This window comes from Erythrolamprus reginae, chromosome 9 (genome assembly GCF_031021105.1).
Source record: "Erythrolamprus reginae isolate rEryReg1 chromosome 9, rEryReg1.hap1, whole genome shotgun sequence".
NCBI lineage: Eukaryota > Metazoa > Chordata > Lepidosauria > Squamata > Dipsadidae > Erythrolamprus > Erythrolamprus reginae.
In genome coordinates, this window is record NC_091958.1 from 49,731,868 (window position 1) to 49,754,737 (window position 22,870).

At 41.3% G+C, this 22,870-nt stretch overlaps 1 protein-coding gene across 3 annotated transcripts in view; it reads right to left on the bottom strand.

Annotated features, from left to right (window-relative positions):
• The window catches only part of DNAH3 (dynein axonemal heavy chain 3), a 131,384-nt gene that overhangs the window by 101,984 nt on the left and 6,530 nt on the right, over positions 1-22,870 (bottom strand). For all 3 annotated transcript variants that reach the window (XM_070761232.1, XM_070761234.1, XM_070761235.1), the window contains exons 6-16: positions 20,358-20,544; positions 17,995-18,184; positions 16,340-16,535; positions 13,798-13,923; positions 11,696-11,891; positions 10,341-10,520; positions 8,839-8,975; positions 6,119-6,224; positions 4,919-5,097; positions 4,389-4,573; positions 2,443-2,566 (exon numbers count right to left, since the gene is read on the bottom strand). In XM_070761232.1, the coding sequence (XP_070617333.1) occupies positions 2,443-2,566; positions 4,389-4,573; positions 4,919-5,097; positions 6,119-6,224; positions 8,839-8,975; positions 10,341-10,520; positions 11,696-11,891; positions 13,798-13,923; positions 16,340-16,535; positions 17,995-18,184; positions 20,358-20,544 (1,806 nt within the window). The remainder of the gene's footprint in view (positions 1-2,442; positions 2,567-4,388; positions 4,574-4,918; positions 5,098-6,118; positions 6,225-8,838; positions 8,976-10,340; positions 10,521-11,695; positions 11,892-13,797; positions 13,924-16,339; positions 16,536-17,994; positions 18,185-20,357; positions 20,545-22,870) is intronic.

The window sequence follows — 22,870 nt, forward strand, 5'->3', positions numbered from 1 at the left end:
GAAGTTAGTTGGGGGAAAGATCAAAAGCAACGTGAGAAAATATTATTTCACTGAAAGAGTAGTAGATCCTTGGAACAAACTTCCAGCAGACGTGGTTGGTAAATCCACAGTAACTGAATTTAAACATGCCTGGGATAAACATAGATCCATTGTAAGATAAAATACAGGAAATAGTATAAGGGCAGAGTAGATGGACCATGAGGTCTTTTTCTGCCGTCAGTCTTCTATGTTTCTATGGTTGTCCACTCTCTTGTTAAAAGCCTTCAGTGTTGGAGCATCTATAACTTCTGAAAACAAGCCATTCCACTGGTCAATTGTTCTAACTGTTAGGACATTTCTCCTTGTTTCTACATTGATTATCTCCTTGATTAATTTCCATCTGTTGTTTCTTGTGCTTTGGAGAATAAGTTAACCCCCTTGTGAAAGTTCCAAATAACATCTAAGTTTAAATCAGAGTTTTAGGCAAAAGTTTCCTCAAAGTTCCAACTTATTCCCAGAGCCATGTTGGTACATCTGTGGGACACCTGAATCCGATTTTCCAGGCTTTCTCCTTCCAGTTTAAAGTTCATTCCCCTGTCCCACACCCCCTGTTTTGTCACATGGACCACTCATCTTCTGCCCACAGGTCCGTACACTCCCATCTTCTTCCAGGCAGGTGCTGGACAAAGGATGACCTTGAAACTCTAACAGGAATTTATTTTGACTATCTCTACTTCCTCGTGTAACTGCCCCTCCCAACTTCCCACAGCAAGAAACATTCCAAAAGAATAGAGCATAATGTGGCAGGCCAAAATCTCCAAGCAAATCTGGGTTTCACCCCTTCTTTGTGGCAGCCCCTCAAATATTGGAAGACTGCTATCAGGTCACTCCCTATTCCTGCAACCAGTTTTTGCGTTTAACCCCTAATTGTTACATTTCCAAAGGAAGTTATGGCCTGCTCACCCTCGTGTTAGTGATCCCCCCTTGACTTAACAGTAGCTTCCCTAAGATTTCTGCTCCATCAATGAGATCCCATTTTCATCAGTTTATATATCAGACATCAACACCCTTGAAAATGTCCAAAGATACTTCACCAGAAGAGCCCTTCACTCCTCCACTCGAAACAGAATACCCTACGAAAATAGACTAACAATCCTGGGCCTAGAAAGCCTAGAACTACGGCGCCTAAAACACGATTTGAGTATTGCCCACAAGATCATATGCTGCAACGTCCTACCGGTCAATGACTACTTCAGCTTCAACCGCAACAACACAAGAGCACGCAACAGATTCAAACTAAATACGAACCACTCCAAACTTGACTGTAAAAAATATGATTTCAACAATCGAGTTATCGAAGCGTGGAACTCACTACCAGACTCAATTGTGTCAACCCCTAACCCCCAACATTTCTCCCTTAGACTCTCCACGATTGACCTCTCCAGGTTCCTAAGAGGCCAGTAAGGGGCGTAAATAAGTGCACTTATGTGCCTTTCGTCCCCTATCCAATTGTCTTTCCTTTCTCTCACTTATCATATATATTTTCTTTCTTTCATATATCCTCTCCTCTAAGTTCACTTTTACCCTTATATATATTACTACATCTCTATATTTCTTCCTATGTATTTGTGTATTGGATAAATAAATAAATAAATATGTATGTATGTATGTATGTATGCATGCATGCATGCATGCATGCATGCATGTATGTATGTAACCCTTCCCTGGTGCAGAGCTGAAGGGATTGGATACTGTAGCCTAGAGGTTAATTCTCTGCCTTACAAGGCAAAGGTTGCAGATTCAAGTCCAAGTGGGTATGGCTAGCTGATGAGGCCAAAATAAGGCCAAAATAGATCTATCCTAGTCTCCCTTAATTTTCAAATTCAGCTTAAACATGTGACACATACAGATAGAATTGTCGGCTATCAATAAAATTAACTGCCTTGGAAATGGCCCTGGGTTGGGCCGAGAGGCAAAAAAGGAGCTGTGATGTTCCTTCAATATACCAGGGTGATTCGACACAAAATGTAACCCTTCCCTGGTACAGAGCTGAAGGGATTGGATACTGTAGCCTAGAGGATAATTCTCTGCCTTACAAGGCAAAGGTTGCAGGTTCAAGTCCCAGTGGGTATGGCTAGCTGATGAGGCCAAAATAAGGCCGAAATAGATCTATCCTAGTCTCCCTTAATTTTCAAATTCAGCTTAAACATGTGACATATATATATATATATATATATATATATATATATATATATATATATATATATATATATATATATCTCATATCTCATATCTCATATCTCATATCTCATATATCATATATCATATATCATATATCAATTTGCTTTCCAAGCATCAGGTGGGAACATCCGATTAGGTTAAAACTCCACCTTGACCCGAGAAATATGGATCAGGTCCACTTGGTGAAAGGAAATCTCTGCTCCCTGGTAGTCTGCAACCCACCTTTTAATCAGGGCAATCTCGACTTGTTCCCTCCTGTTCATGAGTTGATTCCGACTGGTATCGAAGATGTCCTCGATTCCATCCGGCCAATGAAGCACCGTACTATTTAGTCTGATATCTTCACCTAGTTGATTAAAAACAGAAAGAGGGAGGTCATTTTTTTTTGACTAAGAAAACGTCCCAAGACCAGAAGCAGGCATGCTAGGAGAGATCCAAAGTCTCCTCACGTCTAGGATAGATCGGAATCTTCCCCTTCAGTGCTTTCCGTAGGTAGGGTTTAAAGAAAGTTGAGAGTGGGGAAGAGAAAGACTTCTTCTTCTTAGTCACAGCAAATTCCAACCCCTATCTATCTATCTATCTATCTATCTATCTATCTATCTATCTATCTATCTATCTATCTATCTATCTAGGTCTCTATCTAGGTATCTATCTAGGTATCTATCTATCTATCTATCTATCTATCTAGGTATCTATCTATCTATCTATCTATCTATCTATCTAGGTATCTATCTATCTATCTATCTATCTATCTAGGTATCTATCTAGGTATCTATCTATCTATCTATCTATCTAGGTATCTATCTATCTATCTATCTATCTAGGTATCTATCTAGGTATCTATCTATCTATCTATCTATCTATCTAGGTATCTATCTATCTATCTATCTATCTAGGTATCTATCTATCTATCTATCTATCTATCTAGGTATCTATCTAGGTATCTATCTATCTATCTATCTATCTATCTAGGTATCTATCTATCTATCTATCTATCTATCTAGGTATCTATCTATCTATCTATCTATCTTATCTATCTATCTATCTTCTATCTATCTATCTATCTATCTTCTATCTCTTCTATCTTATCTATCTATCTATCTATCTATCTATCTTCTATCTTATCTATCTATCTATCTTATATCTATCTATCTATCTATCTATCTTCTATCTATCTATCTATCTATCTATCTTATCTATCTATCTATCTATCTATTTATTTATTATTCATTCATTCATTCATTCATTCATTTATTTATTTGATTTGTATGCCATCCCTCTCCGAAGACTCGGGGCGGCTAACAACAATATAAAAAGACAATGTAAACAAATCTAATATTAAAAACAATCTAAAAAAACCAATTTAAAGAACCACTCATACATACAAGCATACCATGTATAAATTCTATAAGCCTAGGGGGAAGGGAAATTTCAATTCCCCTATGCCTGATGACAGAGGTAGGTTTTAAGGAGCTTGGGAAAGGCAAGGAGGATGGGGGCAACTCTGATATCTGGGGGGAACTGGTTCCAGAGGGTCGGGGCCACCACAGAGAAGGCTCTTCTCCTGGGTCCCGCCAAACGACATTGTTTAGTCGACGCCGGCCCCTCCAGCAGCCCAATCAGAGAAGGAGGAGGAGGTGTGGGAGTCAGGTTCAGCATCAGAGCAACCTAGGGGAAGAGGGAATGGAGTTGGCAGAGAGAGAGAGAGGCAGAGCTGTCAGCCCTCAGATGGAGAGTCAACAGCCCCCAATTTGGAGGTAGCTGAGGAAGAGGAGGAACAGATTGGCCTAGTGCCTGATGTGTGGGAAGCAGAGGAGAGGAGAGCAGTGGAAATCTATAGGCTGATCCTTGAGATGGAAGAGCCACTGCTGATAGTGAAGTCCCACCTTAGCTCTGGGGTTAAAAGGCATGGGATGGAGATCAGAAGATGTGGCAGACAACTATTCATCTCCCAGCTGGATGGACAGGTCAACCTGAGAGAGAAACCTTTTGTAGGGGCTCCCAGCATTCCTAATAAAGGAATTGAGGATTTGTTGAATTTGGGGAGCTGGGTCAGAACAGGTTAGGCAGGGTTCTCAAGAAGAACCAATGGGCAGTAGTTCCAAGATCAAGCTTAGGCCCAGAAGCTTGTCCCTGCACCAGAGGTCATGTTCTGTTCTCAAACATACTGGGGAGGTCAGCGTAGTCCATTAGGAACTCGAGCCGGTAAATGGCTTCTCTGATTTCGCGGCGCAGCTTGAATACGGTGACTTCGCTGGATTTCTTCAGGTAGGCTGTGAGTTCCACCAGCTGCTCAGTGGTCAAAGGCACTTCGCTGACTTTGTCGGCAATGATATTGTATTGGTTGCAAATGCTTCAAAACAAAGGAAAAAGTGAGGTTATTAAAACAGCCACCATACTTAATGCAAAGAATTACCAATTGTAATAATAACCATTGTATTATTGTACCATCTCTACCATCCCTCCCTCTGTCCAATTTCCCCTTTCTGCTCCTTGTTTTTGTCTTCTTTTCACTTTCTCTCTCCTGCCTCCCCTTTCTCCTCTTCTTCCTCCCTCCAGGTCTCCTTTTCCAACCTATTGTCCTCCAAAGAGACTGAACCTCAACTCTTGTTGGCTTTCAACTCTTGTTGCCTTCCAAGGCAATCCCTCGTGCTGGAAATGATCCATCCTCTCGGGTGAAGGCTATTCTCCGCCATACCTCTTGTTAATGTTCCTGTTCTCCTCAACTTCAAACTCAATCAATCTGTCCTTCAGCCTTTGGGTCCGATTGCAAAGTTCTTCGTTCAGTTTCAGGGCGTCCAGGCAGAAGAGAGCCAAGGGGACGGTGACGTGCAAAGAAGCAATTTCTTTCTTCAATTTCGTCAAGCCATCGATTTTCTTCAAGGCAACAGAAGAAAGGGGAATTGTCAATTGTGGGTCAATTGTGGCTGTAACTTAACCAGCAGTGATGGGCTACCAAAATATTTACTACCCCTATCTCCGAGACCCCCTCCTGCCGCACGAATCCCAGCGGCCGATTAGGTCCCACAGAGTTGGCCTTCTCTGGGTCCCGTCGACCAAACAATGTCGGTTGGCGGGACCCAGGGGAAGAGCCTTCTCTGTGGCGGCCCTGGTCCTCTGGAATCAACTCCCTCCAGAAATTCAAATAGCCCCCACCCTCCTCGCCTTCCATAAAATGCTGAAGACCCACTTTTGTCGCCAGGCGTGGGGATAATTACCACCTTTCCCCCTTTTTTATTATATTTTTGGCCTTTCTGTATGATAGATTAGGTTGAATGTGTATGACTGCATAGTTAGGGGTTTTATTATGTTATTAATGCCTTCTTAAATGGATTTAATTTTTTATTATTAGATTTGTAATTGTATTATATTACTGTTATGCTGTGAGCCGCCCCGAGTCTTCGGAGAGGGACGGCATACAAATCTAATAAACTATAACTATAATTATAACTGTGAGCGTGGCTTATGTAGTATGCCCTGCATTATCAGTACATATTGGGTGCTCTGGGGTAGAGTTCCATTTTCAATATCCCACTGGGTTCCCCCCAATCTGGGCAGTAGTCCACTCCTGTTAACCAGACTTCTGTGGCTGTTATATTTTCATAGAAAAAAAATATGATTTTTCGACTCACTCGATCTCATGGAGAAGCCAGATTTAACAATCGTGTTATTTGCTTAACAACTGCAGCACTTTAGAGGCAAGAAAAAGGTAGTAAAATGGGGCAAAACCCACTTTATGTTGTCTCAGTGAACAACATAAATTTGAGGCTTTATTGTGGCCGTAAATTGAGGATTACCTTTATATCCATTTTCCTCCCAAGTGACCTTTCAAGGAAAGGCTGCTTCTACGTTTACATGAACGTGAAAAATCCACTTCTCACAGAATGAAAAACAATACCTCTACAAAATCATCCAGTTCGTGTCTTTTGCTTAAAAATTCGGTCACGTCATTGTCAGCGTTGTTATTCAATAGATCGCTGTATTTCCTATACACGTTCAAGTACCTTCAATGCAAAAAGATTGTGCAGAAAAGAAATTGCTGAAATTGAGATAAACTTAATATTAACCGCTCCAAACTTGACTGTAAAAAATATGACCAGCAACCGAGTTGTCTAAGCGTGGAACTCATTACCGGACTCCATAGTGTCATCCCCAAACCCCCAACACTTTATCCTTAGATTATCTACGGTTGACCTATCCAGATTCCTAAGAGGTCAGTAAGGGGCGAGTACAAGTGCACTAGAGTGCCTTCCGTCCCCTGTCCTATTGCTCTCCTATATCTCCTATACCTTTCTTCTATTCCTATATCTCTTCTTTTATTCTTTCACTGATATGTTCTATTACTATATCTTCTTTTCTATTCTTTCATAGATATATTTTACTATGGGTATCTCATCTATAACCTTCATCATGTATTTTACTATGTGTATATAGATATATACCCACTAAAACCCTCACTGTGTATTGGACAAAATAAATAAATAAAAGAATGAATGAACAAACAAACAAACAAACAAATATATTTTGGTTTTCCAAATAGCAGCAGCATCTCACCCTATTCTCTGGGCTAATTTTACACATTATAAGCCATGTTGTGTTAGTAATAACAACAACAACAACAACAACAACAGAGTTGGAAGGGACCTTGGAGGTCTTCTAGTCCAACCCCCTGCTTAGACAGGAAACCCTACACCACTTCAGACAAATGGTTATCCAACATCTTCTTAAAAACTTCCAGTGTTGGAGTATTCAAACTTCTGGAAGCAAGTTATTCCACTGATTAAGTGTTCTAACTGTCAGGAAATTTCTGCTTAATTCTAGGTTGCTTCTCTTCTTGATTAGTTTCCACCCATTGCTTCTTGTCCTACTCTCAGGTGCTTTGGAGAATAGTTTTGACTCCCTCTTCTTTGTGGCAAAGATATTGGAACACTGTTATCATGTCTCCCCTAGTTCTTCTTTTCATTAAACTAGACATACCCAGTTCCTGCAACCATTCTTCGTGTTTTAGCCTCCAGTCCCCAATCATCTTTGTTGCTCTTCTCTGCACCCTTTCTAGAGTCTCAACACCCTTTTTACATCATGGTGACCAAAACTGAATGCAGTTTAACCATGGTTATTTGGATACAAGTCTTGACTTGACTCACCCATTACTTTATGTCACACTGACAGGGTTCACATCATCCTAAATCAAAGATAAAGTCGCCTTGGGGGCTTAATCCAATGTATGTCCAAGTATTTATGTTTCAGGAGATATTCTGTTAGCAAACTCTTACCCTTTTATTTGCTTTGAAACAGAGCCCTCAAATTCAGTGATTTAAATGTGGAGTTCTTGGTGCTCTCTGAGCTTGGTTATTTTCTTGAAGATGTTTAATTACCCAGCTAGATAACACAATCAGTGTTTGAAGGGAGTGAAGTTTGCAGAATAGAGGAAAAGGATGTGGAGTTTTCAGTGCTCTACAAGCTTGGCTGTTTGCTTGCAGACATTTCATTACCTAACTAGATCACAACATCAGTAATTGATGATCACCATCACAGCACCATCAACGCATCAGAGGCAGAGCCCTGATGATATTACCTAGTTGGGTAACAAAACGTTTTCAAAAAAATAACTAAGCTCAGAGAGCACTGAGGACTCCACAGTTCAATCCTGCAGTACAAATGTACAGTGATACCTCGTCTTGCAAACGCCTCGTGATACAAACTTTTCGAGATACAAACCCGGCGTTTAAGATTTTTTTGCCTCTTCTTACAAACTATTTTCACCTTACAAACCCGCCGCCACTGCTGGGATGCCCCGCCTCCGAACTTCCGTTGCCAGCGAAGCGCCCGTTTTTGCGCTGCTGGGATTTCCCTGAGGCTCCCCTCCATGGGAAACCCCACCTCCGGACTTCTGTGTTTTTGCGATGCTGCAGGGGAATCCCTGCAGGGGAATCCCGCAGCGCAAAACCGGTGCTTCGCTGGCAATGGAAGTCTGGAGGTGGGGTTTCCCAGTGAGGGGAGCGTCAGTGAAATCACAGCATCACAAAAACACAGAGGTCCGGAGGTGGGGTTTCGAGGACTTTGGTGTTTTTGCGATGCTGCGATTTCACTGATGCTCCCTTCGCTGGGAAACCCCACCTCCAGACTTTCGTTGCCAGCGAAGCTCTCATTTTTGTGGTGCTGGGATTCCCCTGCAGCATGCAAAAACACAAAAGTCCGGAGGTGGGGTTTCCCATGGAGGGGAACCTCAGGAGAATCCCAGCAGTGTAAAAATGGGCACTTTGGCTGGCAAAAGGGGTGAATTTTGGTCTTGTACGCATTAATTGCTTTTCCATTGATTCCTATGGGAAACATTGTTTCATCTTACAAACTTTTCACCTTAAGAACCTCATCCCGGAACCAATTAAGTTTGTAAGACAAGGTATCACTGTACTCTTCCACTGATAAGTGATTTTTTTAAAAAAAATCATAGAATTGAATTAAATGATGGCCACCACCGTGCCCCCCCCCCCAGGAATTTTTCAGTATTCTATGTGAAAAACATCAGGAAAAGTTCAGAAAGAAATGCTATAAAATTTCTGGAACTAAATATGGGGGAAATCACCTCTCTCCTGTGTTCTTTTATTTCTATAAACTTACTTCTGTGGGCCAATTAGATTGTGGTGAAATATTTCCGCAGTTTTTTGTACATAATCCTCCACCAATGTTTCATCCTTGTTGACCGTACGGAGAATTAGGTCATCTCCTTTTAATTCTGGGAAAATTTTAACTTGAACCTAGGATGCAAATTTAAACATTAATATCGCCCACACCCAAAGTAAGATAATCTCACACAATATAATTATAAATATGATTGTTAAGATTATTATATCTCTCAATATCCATTTGGGAGTGGGTGGCATAGAAGTTGAATAAATAAATAAATAAATATTCGGTGGAAGATATGTTAAGAGGGAGAAATGAATAGAATTATAATGCTGGTTGTTGTTGTTGTTGTTATTATTATTATTATAATTATTATTATTATAATGAAATTAGAGAATTATTACCAATGTAATGTTTTATTCTACAATGTCAGGCATGAAGAATCAGGACTGCAAGTTAAATTCTAATTAAATCGATTTATTGCTCATGCCTATAAACCGGTGTTTTTCAACCAGTGTGCCGTGAGACATGGTCAGGTGTGCCGCGAAGAAGGAAGCTCAGGTTCCGGTCTTGCAACTTTTTGCTGAGAGAGAGAGTGAGAGAGAGAGAAAAAGAAAGCAAGAGAGAGAGAAAGAGAGTGAGAGAGAGAGGAAGCAAGAGAGAAAGAAAAGAGAAAGAGAAAGCAAGAATGAGAGAGAAAGAAAGCAAGAGAGAGAGAGAGAGAGAGAAAAGGAGAAGAAGGGAGGGAGAGAGAGAGAAATGAGCAAAAGGGGAAGGAAAAAAGAGAAATGAGAAAATAATTGAGACAGAGAATGTGAGGAAAGAGAGAGAAACAAAAGAGAGAGAGAAGTGACTCTTGATTTAAAGCATATGATAAAAAGCACCCAAAGAATAAGAGAGAGAAAAAACCCAGCCCTCACCTGTTTTTGGAAATGGTTCAAGAGTGTGTATACACACACACACACACACACACAAGGGGGGAAGAGACAGCAATGGAAAAAGAGAGGAGAGTGTCTTAGAGTGTCATTTTGTGTCATTTTGGTTGGTGGTGTGCCCCAGGATTTTGTAAATGTAAAAAATGTGCCACAGCTCAAAAAAGGTTGAAAATCACTGCTATACACAATATCCAGTCAATTAATAGACAGCACTAAATTGGCAGTAGATAAGAGCTAACACAAGTCAAGAAGGGTTGGACTTAGACCACTTATGGGAACATAAGGATTCCGGGTTGATTCCTCTCTTGACTCCCTCCCCAGATTCTGCCTGTCCTCCTCATACAACAAGCCATTGTACAGCCATCTTCAATTTACAACTATTCAATTAATCATGGTCCAAAGTTACAACAACCTCAAAATAAGTTTCTTCTTACCAGTATTCCTGCTTCAGACCCTCAGCCCACCCACCCCTATCCAGCTTTAGTTGAGGAAGTTCAGGGACCCTAGTCAATGAGGATTTCCTCAAGAGTTTAACCCAGCCACGTTTTTCCTTCAGCATACCTTTGGAAGACCTTCGGAATATTTGAGAATCTCAACAAAACAGCGGTAGACTAAATCCCACAAATTCTGCACATCGGGATCAAATATTATAGAGGGATCTTCCACGTCTAGTTTGAGGACCAATATTTGAGGAATAAAGAACATCATATCTTGATAAACGTCACCAAAATCATTTCCATCCTCAACAGAAAGAAGGAAAGAAAACATGAGATCAGATGCAGGGGATAAGCAGAAAGAATTGATTTTCAGGATCCTAACCCCTAACCCCAAACATTTTTCCCTTAGACTATCCATGATTGACCTCTCCAGGTTCCTTAGAGGTCAGTAAGGGGCGTGCATAAGTGCACCAGTGTGCCTTCCATCCCCTGTCCAATTGTCTCTCCTTATCTCATTTATTTTTTCTTCCTTTCAAATATGTTCACCTATACTTTTATATCTTATCTTCTATTCTTTTCTTTACTTATATTATTACATATCTTTCTCTTCAATGTGTATTATGTATTGGACAAAATAAATAAATAAATAAAAATAAATACATCTGATGTTGTCTACAATAGACGTTTTTATAGAGCTTTTCACACTTGCAAGCAGTTTTCAAAACGGGATATGCCAATATTGGAAGCAAACATTTTTATAACCAAATAAATAATTTGGAAATGACGTTGATAAGAATTCCGCATTAGTTTTCCAACTTACTCTTTCCCTTCTGCTCCCCCGGTTCCCAGAAAGAAATCTGTTTATCATTCTGAGCTATGCTGCATGAATTTGAATTTGAGAAGAAAATAATAATAATAATCCAGTATCCTTTTCTACAAGATCTGACGTCAATTCTGTTTTTGGTACTTGTGATCAGTAGGTTTTTTTCTCCTCCTATAATCTATGTGAATTTAAGCAATGAGGTCAATGATTAAAATTTGGACATTAAGCCACTGACTTACATGTATGATGGTTGCAGTGTGCCAGGGTCACATGATCAACTTTTGCAACCTTCTGACAAGCAAGATGAACCAGGTTCATTTAACATCTGTGCCACTAATTTATCAACCAGAGTGATTATTGCTTATTTGACCCCTATGACAATCATTAAGTGTTGTACCACATGATTATTGACAAATGTATAGTTTATTTTATGTACGCTGATAGCATATGCACCAAGACAAATTCCTTGTGTGTCCAATCACACTTGGCCAATAAAATTCTATTCTATTCTATTCTATTCTATTAACTGAACAACAGGGGCAGGAAAGGTCGTAAAATGGGGCAAAATTCACTTAACAAATGTCTCACTTAAGCACCATAAATTTTGGGCTCTGTTGTGGTCGGAAGTCGAGGACCGCCTGTTGACCACAACCTACCTTGTGTATCTTAAAAAAATTGAGCAGGTCCTCTAGAGAATTGATGACCATCTCCCGCAGTTGCAGGGACATCAGGATGGCGACCGAAGCAAAGTATTCCTCTATTTGCTGAGAAGAATCGAAGTCATTTTGCGGGGCAAGGTGCAACCACTTCTCTTTCTGCTCAACAAAGAGGTCAGCACACCTGGGGATCCACCTGTAATGACATGGAAAATGCCATTTGCTCAAGTATTTTGGGGTGGCACAGTTCAATGATGAGTTGCAAAGGTCTTGGACGGGTCTTGAATGAGTTGAGCGGGTCCAAAGACGGGCTACAAGAATGGTGGAAGGTCTTAAGCATAAAACGTATCAGGAAAGACTTCATGAACTCAACCTGTATAGTCTGGATGACAGAAGGAAAAGGGGGGACAGGATCGAAACATTTAAATATGTTAAAGGGTTAAATAAGGTCCAGGAGGGAAGTGTTTTTTAATAGGAAAGTGAACACAAGAACAAGGGGACACAATCTGAAGTTAGTTGGGGGAAAGATCAAAGGCAACATGAGAAAATATTATTTTACTGAAAGAGTAGTAGATCCTTGGAACAAACTTCCAGCAGACGTGGTTGGTAAATCCACAGTAACTGAATTTAAACATGCCTGGGATAACCATAGATCCATCCTAAAATAAAATACAGGAAATAGTATAAGGGCAGACTAGATGGACCATGAGGTCTTTTTCTGCCGTCAGTCTTCTATGTTTCTATATTTCTATGTCTTGAGATCATACAGCTTAGCCCACATGGCTTAGAACCAGACTATCTATGGAACCGTCTACTACCTCACACTTCCCTATGGCCAATAAGGACCCACAGGGTTAGCCTTCTCCAGGTCCCGTTTACCAAACAATGTCAGTTGGCGGGGCTGTAGGGAAGAGCTTTCTTTGTGGCAGCTCCAGTCCTCTGGAACCAACTTCCCACGGAGATTCACATTATCTCTGCCCTCCCGGCCTTCCAGAAAGCATTAAGACCTGGCTTTTCCGGCGGCCCTGGGACTATGATTGAATGACTGAATGTTTGAAGGTTTTTAATTGGGTTATTGACTGTTTTTATATTTCATTTTGATACTGTAATTTTTATAATTGTTTTTTATATGTTGTTAGCAGCCCAGAATCCAGGGGAGTTGGGCAGCATATAAATCTTGTTAAACAATTAAACAATATAGATGGAAAACAAAATACAAAGATTTTAAAGAGAGAGTCTAGCTATTCTCCAAGAAGCAATGGGTGGAAACTAATCAAGGAGAGAAGCAATTTAGAACTAAGGAGAAATTTCCTGACAGTGAGAACAATTAACCCGTGGACCAACTTGCCTCCACAAGTTGTAAACACTCAAACACTGGACATATTTAAGAAGAGATTGGATGGAATCAAAATTCGGCCCACTGGCATATATTTATAACTACTGTATTCAAAACTGTCCCAGGTCAAGGGATCGTCCTTTGTAATCTTCCCAAATGGGGCAAAACATTTCATTTAACCAACATTTCGCTTAGCGACAGAAACATTGGGCTCAATTAGATTAGATTAGATTAGATTTATTGGATTTATATGCCGCCGCTCTCCGCAGACTCGGGGCGGCTCACAACAATGGTAAAAAAAATACATAGTAATAAATCTAATATTTAGCAATCTAAATTACAGTTTTAGGTTAAAAAATCCAAAAGAAACCCCAATACAACAAAAACAAGCACACAGTCGAATCATACACAGAAACTACATGGGCAAGGGGGAGATGTTTCAATTCCCCCATGCCTGACGGCAGAGGTGGGTTTTAAGGAGTTTCCGAAAGGCAAGGAGGGTGGAGGCAATCCTAATCTGTCGGGGGAGCTGGTTCCAGAGGGTCAGGGCCACCACAGAGAAGGCTCTTCCCCAGGGTCCCGCCAGACGACATTGTTTATTCGATGGGACCCGGAGAAGGCCCACTCTTTGGGACCTAACCGGTCGCTGGGATTCGTGTGGCAGAAGGCGGTCCCGGAGATATTCTGGTCCGATGCCATGTAGGGCTTTATTGCAGTCGTATGTCGAGGACTGCCCTGTATTTGGCATGGTCTGAGTATCTCTCACCTGGTCTGAAGGATCTCATGAGCTTCCTGGCACTGCCTTCGGATCAGCTCTTCAAATTCGTTCGGAAGGAGAGGCAAATCTCCTTCCAGGATCTCCTTGGTACGAATAAATCTCAGGTCAGAAAACCTGGATGGGAGAAAGCATCACAGTTCGCATGACCTTGTGCCATTTAGAATTGGGCCGGGTTTGTGCATCTTACAATTAAAGCACGTTTTTTTTTTTTTATTCCGAACAAATGTCTTAACAAATCAGAGGAGGAGGAGGAGGCAGTGTGGGAGTCAGGGTCAGCATCAGGGCAACCTGAGACCTCCGAGGAGGAAGAGGCAATGGAGTAGGCAGGAAGAGAGACAGAGGCGAAGCCACAGCCCTCGGATGGAGAGTCAACAGCCCCCAGGTCTGGAAGTGGCTGATGAGGAAGAGGAGGAACAGCTGGGTCCAGCGCCTGGTGCGTGGATGCAGAGAAGGCAGAGAGGAGAGCAGTGGAAATTCATGAGCCGGTCCTTGGGATGGAAGAGCCACTGCTGCTAGTGAAGACCCACCCTGTTGTGGTTAGCTCTGCCCCAGCTCCTAATCCAAGGACTGTGGATGTGGGGGAGACATCCACATGCCGCAGGCCTGTTTTGCTCCCGGGGGAATCTGCTGATGAAGGATCCTCTGACCAAGAAGACATGAGTGACAGGGGGGAGGAGAGTGGGGCAGACAGCTCAGAAGGAGATCACTTATCTAGCTCCTCCTTGGATTCAGAACAAGAGTTAATGATACAGCCACGCATGCGGAGAGCGATGCATAGGCAACAACAACTGAGAGATTATTATCAAAGAAAATGTGGTTGGGTGGGGCTGTGGTCATTAGTGAGGCTGCTATAAAGAGCAGCCTGTGGGTTTGGCCATTGTGGAGGATTATCTGATCATTGTGTTTCGTGCCTGCCTTGCTGACTTCGACCTTTGTGTGCTGATTTTTCCCCGCTTTGAAACTAAACCGGAGCAAAGTGTGTTTCACTTTGTGAGAAGAAGAAGGACTGTGAATTGCCTCACAGCTGCAAGCTAAGTATCTCAGAACAGGGCTGCTGGTGCTCCTAAGAAAGGCACTGGGGAACAGCAATTTCGTTGTCTTAAATCTGGGACTTTATTTTATTTATTTATTTTGTCCAATACAAATTGAAAGTTAAGGAGAATAAAAACGTGTAGTAGTAAATATCAGGGAAGAGATAGAAGAAGAGATTTGAGAATATAATACATCAATGAAGATTAGAGGAAGGATATATGGATGGGAGAAAAGATATATAAAATATAGGAGAGACAATTGGACAGGGGACGGAAGGCACACTAGTGCACTTATGCTCGCCCCTTACTGACCTCTAAGCAATCTGGAGAAGACTTGTTTTCAACTAACTTTTGGCCTCTGGATCCAAAAATAACCACAGTTTTTGTCTATAGTGTCAACTTTTTAAGCTACAGGATACCCTCAAAAATCATACAAATTGTGCATTTAAAGGAAAGGAAAGGAAAGGAAAAACTCACCAAATATACTGTTTACAAAGAATAATTTTATTCATACAAGGGCTCTAATAGTTACTGCAAATTAAATTGTGTTCATAGAAATGGTTGGTTTTTTAGCGAACGATAATTATTTTTGCTTATAGCTTTTTCTGGAGTGTTTAATCTGTGAACCTTGAGCTTGATGCTCCAACAAGAGCCCTTCACTCCTCCACTCGAAACAGAATATCCTACGGAAATAGACTAACAATCCTGGGCCTAGAAAGCCTAGAACTACAGCGCCTAAAACACGATTTGAGTATTGCCCCAAGATCATATGCTGCAACGTCCTACCAGTCAATGACTACTTCAGCTTCAACCGCAACAACACAAGAGCACGCAACAGATTCAAACTTAATACGAACCGCTCCAAACTTGACTGTAAAAAATATGATTTCAACAATTGAGTTATCGAAGCGTGGAACTCACTACTGGACTCAATTGTGTCAACCCCTAACCCCCAACACTTCTCCCTTAGACTCTCCACGATTGACCTCTCCAGGTTCCTAAGAGGCCAGTAAGGGGCGTGCATAAGTGCACTGGTGTGCCTTTCGTCCCCTGTCCAATTGTCTTTCCTCTCTTTCACCTATCATATATATTCTCTTCCTTTCATGTACCCTCTCCTCTAAGTTCACTTTTACCCTTTTACTACATGTCTACTTTTCTTCCTATGTATTTGTGTATTGGACAAATGAATAAATAAAATAAAATAAAATAATAGTCAGCCATCATATGTACACCCCACCTACCTTGATACCGTGTCTCCCTGACCTTCAAATCTTGGAGGAATCGCTCTTCCTGCTCATCACTGACTGCACCAAGGTTTTTGGGGAAATTAGCAAAATGGCTATGTAAAAAATGCAATTTGATGCTCATGTTGCAATCTCATAACCTCATAATTCTCATAAAATGTAGAGAAAAAACTTGACAGGGTAGAAGAAAACTAACTACAGTTTTGAAACCATCATGCCTAATTAACTATAAAAAAGATCAAAAATCAAACTCACTCCGAAAACCAGAGCTGCTGCAACGTGAACATCATAGGATTCACAGTGAAGAGGTGGGTCTCGTTCCAGAGCTTGGTTTCTTGGTAAATTTTGTGCCAAGGAACCGGAGCTCGGATGACTCGTTGGGGAAACGGTTGAGGGATGTTGCCGATGTAGAGTCTGTTTTTCTCGTCTGGATCCATCAAGATGTAATCAACTGGCACAAAAAAGGGAAGAACAAGGTATTGGAAGCAAACCAGAAAGGTAATTAAACAGCCATGCAACCTTTTATAAGCTAGAATCAAATGCACCGGTAGGCACCAGGTGGCACTGTGCAAAACAAGCATCGTGTTCACCCAAATTTCCTGACATGTTAAAAGATGTTGGTTATCACCTATAAAGCCCTATACGGCTTAGGGACAGACTATCTTTAGGACCACCTTCTGCCACACACCTCTCATCGACCGATAAGAGCCCACAGAGCTGCCTTCTTCGGGTCCCGTCAGCCAAACAATGTCGACTGGCGAGGCCGTGGGGAAGGGCCTTCTCTGTGGCGGCTCCGGCTCTCTGAACCAACTGTCTATGGAGATCTGCACTTTCTGCACCTTACTGGCCTTCTGCAAAGCTGTAAAGACCTGGCTCTTCGGGCAGGCCTGAGGTCATTGATCGAATGAGATACAATCTAGATCCGGCCATGAGTGAGACGGAGAGATATGTCTGCTTTTTTATTAGAGTTTTTAATTATTTTTAATTATTTTAAAATACTGGGGTTTTTTCCTTGTTGGAAGCCACCCAGAGTCCCTTGAGCGTTGGGCGGCATATAAGTAGGATGGATAGATGGATGGATGGATGGATGGGTGGGTGGGTGGGTGGGTGGATGGATAGATAGATAGGGAGAGAGAGAGAGACAGACAGACAGACAGACAACATTAAAATACTTTAAATACTTTAAAATAAAATACTTTATTTTAAAATACTGGGTTTTTTTCCTTGTTGGAAGCCACCCAGAGTCCCTTGAGAGTTGGGCGGCATATAAGTAGGATGGATAGATGGATGGGTGGATGGATGGATGGATGGATGGATGGATGGACGGACGGACGGACGGACGGACGGACAGACAGACAGACAGACAGACAGACAGACAGACAGACAGACATAAACAAACAAACAAATAAGTTGACGCCAGAAAAATAGACAAACCAATTCCATAATGTGGTTTTGAAGTGACTCCTGGGTCTTATTTAATTTGACCAAATATTTAAGTCCAGTTGATTGTGTTAATCCAAAATTGAAGGTGGTGAGATGGGTGGCAAATTTAAAGAAACAAACCACTTTATCTCATTACACAAAACCTGATTTCCCCCGTTCAGACACTTAAGTCCTGGTTTGACCCTGGAGAACTGTGTTGTATGAATTTAGTCACTGTGGCTAGAAACCATTATTTATGGCTTGGAAGGTGGAGTGAGCCTGCCCTCATTTCCTTTACCCAACATACTATTCAAGCTATGGTTTACCCACCTGATCATACAGCACCTATAATTCATTCAGCTAAAATTTCAAGACTTGAAGTCTTAGTGTTCTGCTAGAAAGAAGTAACAGTCGAAAAAAATGTGGTTTTTTTTTCACAATTTGCTTTGTTTGCCAAAGGACACTGTCTTCCACTCTCTTCCACTCACCAATGTTTTTCATGAGCCAAATCTGGTAATCGCTTTGAATTTCTTGCATCAAACTGTTCAATAAGGCCTCCAGTTCTGGGCTGGCAAGGAAATGACTTGGGATACGAATCAAAATATTGCTCAGCACATTTTCATCCTGTGGCGCTAACATGTCTTTCCGGATGCCTTTATGGATGTAATAGCAATACCTCTGCAAAAGATGCAACATGAATTTCCAAAAATAAAAATATACTTGCTCAAAAAAATAAAGGGAACACTCAAATAACACATCCTAGATCAGAATGATCAAATAACACAGCCTAGATCTGAATGAATGAAATATTCTCATTGAATATTTCATTTGCACAACTATTATATTTGAACAACAACATGTGAAATTGACTGTCAATCAGTGTTGCTTCCTAAGTGGACAGTTTGATTTCACAGAAGTTTGATTTACTTGGAGTTATAATCTGTTTGTTTGTTAATTTTAATTTTAATTTTAATAATTTTAATTTTAATTTTTTTAAATTTATTTATTTATTAGATTTGTATGCCGCCCCTCTCCGAGGACTCGGAGCGGCTGTTATTTAAGTATTCCCTATATTTTTTTGAGCAGCGTAGATCATTATTATTATTATTATTATTATTATTATTATTATTTATTAGATTTGTATGCCGCCCCTCTCCGCAGACTCGGGGCGGCTCACAACAGTGATAAAAACAATATATAATGACAAATCTAATAATTAGAATCTAAAATAACAATTATACATTTAAAAATCTAAAAACAAGGTAATTACAATCTTTGGAACATGCTGCTTGCCAATTCAGACCACAAAATATCCATTAAATCAGTGGTCTCCAACCTTTTGGGCACCGTGGATTGCTTCAGTGGAGAGACCTTTTTCCGTGGACCGAAAGGGGCGTGGTTTTGTGTGCTGCTTGCATTCCGTGGATGGGGCTTTGCTTGTTTGTCTGGACCGGTGCTGGTTCACAGACCAGGGGTTAGGGACCCCTGCATTAAATTTTGTACAATGGCCTTTCACATTATTTTTAAAAAGGCGTCTACGTAATCCTCAACTTGCAACCACAACTGACCCTAACGTTTATGTTGTTGAGAAATTTGTTGGCTTTCAGTTGTTAACTTAGTCACAAGGTTGTTAAGTGAATTTGGTTCCCTCATTTGACTTCGCTTGTCAGGAGGTCACAAAAGGCAGATTTTACCTGACTCTTGGACATATAATAAATAAAATCTAGACTTTACAATTTGGGGAGGGGGGCAATATAGCCTGCATGATAAATCATTGAAGTATATATGAAATTATTTTGTTAATGGAAAAAAAGCATGTACTAATTTATATACTTGAGACAAATTATATCCTAGTGTATAATTAATATAATATATAGTGACTTTAGTGCTAATATAATGCTAATATCTGTACATACTAATAATAATTTGATTTTCTTTGATTTTCTTCTGTACTTACTATTCTGTTTTCTTTTTTTAATAAAAAGAAAAAGAACATTGCAACTGTCAAAAATATGAGTCAGTTGTCCAGATCAGGGGTCTTCAACCTTGGCAGCTTTAAGACTTCTGGACTTCAACTCCCAGAGTTCCCCAGTCAGATCATGTGACCATGGGGAGGCTACAATGGTTGTAAGTGTGAAAACAGTCACAAGTCGCTTTTTTCCAGTGATGTTGGAACTTTGGTCACTAAATGAGCTGATTTAAGTCGAGACTACCTGTATTGCACTGCCTCCATTGGAAAAAGTCAATTACCCTAATTCCCTTTTATTGCGGGAAATAGGGGAATTTGCCTTAACTACAGGACCAAACTGACTCTCCCAAGCGGAGATGACCACTCCAAACTTGACTGTAAAAAATATGACTTCAGTAACCGAGTTGTCGAAGCGTGGAACTCATTACCAGACTCCATAGTGTCATTCTCAAACCCCCAACACTTTACCCTTAGATTATCTACAGTTGACCTATCCAGATTCCTAAGAGGTCAGTAAGGGGCGAGTACAAGTGCACTAGAGTCCCTTCCGTCCCCTGTCCCATTGCTCTCCTATATCTCCTATACCTTTCTTCTATTCCTATATCTCTTCTTCTATTCTTTCATTGATATGTTCTATTCCTATATCTTCTTTTCTATTATTTTTTAGATATATTTTACTATGAGTATCTCCTCTATAACCTTCATCATGTATTTTACTATGTGTATATTGATATATACCCACTAAATCCCTCATTGTGTATTGGACAAAATAAATAAATAATAAAAATAAATAATAATAAATAACAGCATGGAAAGCTTTGAGACTTCTATGCATCATCTAATCCTGCCGATAAAAAATGCCTTGTGAATTGGCTTAGCAACCTCCAGATCTTCTTCTGTGGGGGGCCGTTGTCCTCTGGTCATCTCTTCCTCGTGCTGACGCATCACGACAAATTGCTGTTCTGGGGTCAGCGGTTGGTGTTCGGAATAACGAGGAGCTCCTTCTTCCACCACTTGAACATCCAACCTCAACAAATCGAAGCTGCACACCTGGGATACAGTCTCAGCCCTGAAATGAACGACAATCGACAGGTAAGTCCGTTTATGGAGAGTCTCCAACATCCAGGTCAGGATTGTCCCCAAAGGTGCTTTTTTTCCAAAAGGCAACTGCACTTTCTTGGTTTGTTTTGTGTTTCTCCTCCCCCCAAGCATAGGATGCTTGGCTGCATAGTTAGAGGTATAACAAGCAGGAAGAGGGAGATTGTGATCCCCTTTTATAGAGTGCTGGTGAGACCCCATTTGGGATACTGTGTTCAGTTCTGGAGACCTCACCTACAAAAAGATATTGACAAAATTGAACGGGTCCAAAGACGGGCTACAAGAATGGTGGAAGGTCTTAAGCATAAAACGTATCAGGAAAGACTTCATGAACTCAATCTGGATAGTCTGGAGGACAGAAGGAAAAGGGGGGACATGATCGAAACATTTAAATATGTTAAAGGGTTAAATAAGGTCCAGGAGGGAAGTGTTTTTAATAGGAAAGTGAACACAAGAACAAGGGGACACAATCTGAAGTTAGTTGGGGGAAAGATCAAAAGCAACATGAGGAAATACTATTTTACTGAAAGAGTAGTAGATCTTTGGAACAAACTTCCAGCAGACTTGGTAGATAAATCCACAGTAACTGAATTTAAACATGCCTGGGATACATATATACCCATCCTAAGATAAAATACAGAAAATAGTATAAGGGCAGACTAGATGGACCATGAGGTCTTTTTCTGCCGTCAGACTTGTATGTTTCTATGTTTCTATGAAAACGTTTCCTGAGAGCTCAAGTCACAACCGAAAACGCTTCTTGGATGAGAAGGGAAACAATTTCAAGGAAACAAAAGCCCAAGTAAGTCCACTTGCCCTTTGGAAAAAGTACCTTTTGGGACAACAGGTGAATCCTGAACCTGACTAGCTGAGAAACCAACTGACCCTGGTGGGATTAGCCCACCCTACTTGTCCTGGCAGAAGGGCAGACTCCAACAGCCAAAGAATTTCAACTGGTGAGGTCCAGGAGAAGACCCTGTTTTGTGGTGGCTCCCGCCAGTGACGGGATTCAATTTTTTTTTACTACCAGTTCTGTACGCATGGCTTGGTAGGCATAACATAGCCTGGTGGGAGTGGCAGGGGAAGGATACTGTAAAATCTTCCTTCCCTCCCCACTCTAGGGGAAGGTTGCTGCAAAATCTCCATTTCCTCCCGATCAGCTGAGACTCGGGAGGCAGAGTATAGAGGGGATTGGGGGCAGTCAGAAGTGGTATTTACTGATTCTCCGAACTACGTTTGCCCAGGTTCGCCTGGTGCACCAGTTGCGGGCCTATTTGGACAGGGAGTCACTGTTCACAGTCGCTCATGCCCTTATCACCTCGAGGTTCGACTACTGCAACACTCTCTACATGGGGCTACCTTTGAAAAGTGTTCGGAAACTTCAGATCGTGCAGAATGCGGCCGCAAGAGCCATCGTGGGGCTTCTTAGATTCGCCCACGTTTCTACAACACTCCGTGGCCTGCACTGGCTGCCGATCGGTTTCCGGTCACAATTCAAAGTGTTGGTAATGACCTTTAAAGCCCTTCATGGCATTGGACCAGAATACCTCCGGAACCGCCTTCTACCGCACTAATCCCAGCGGCCTATAAAGTCCCACAGAATTGGCCTTCTCCGGGTCCTGTCGACCAAACAATGTCATTTGGCGGGCCCCAGGGGAAGAGCCTTCTCTGTGGCGGCCCCGACCCTCTGGAATCCACTCCCCCCAGAGATTAGAACGGCCCCCACCCTCCTTGTCTTTTGCAAGTTACATAAGACCCATCTATGTGGGAATTAAGAAATCTCCCCCAGGCTTTCTTATATTTTATGTTTGGTATGTATGTGGGGGGTTTTATATAATTTTATTATTAGATTTGTTCCATTGTTATACTGTTTTTTATTACTGTTGTGAGCCACCCCGAGTCTTCGGAGAGCGGTGGCATAAAAATCTAATAAATTGAATTGAATTGAATATTCCAAATATTCTGCTACCAGTATCCCAGAACTGGTCAGAATCTGCTGAATGCCACCCCTGGATTCCTCCCTCTGTAATATCTCTCCCCCCAAGTCAGATCTGCCTTGAAGACTTAGCTGTTCTAACTAGGCTGAGCCCCCAATGGGGATGTGGCAGATGGAATAGGGAATAGGGAACCCCTTCTCTCTCTGTGCACTGTGCTCCCTCCTTTCTCCATCCTGCTTTTATTTTAATGGAATTTTGAAATGTCTTGATCATTTGAAAGTTTTATTCTGCATTTTACTCCATGCCTGTAAGCCGCCTAGAATCACCTCTGGTGAGATCAGCAGCATACACGTTTGATAA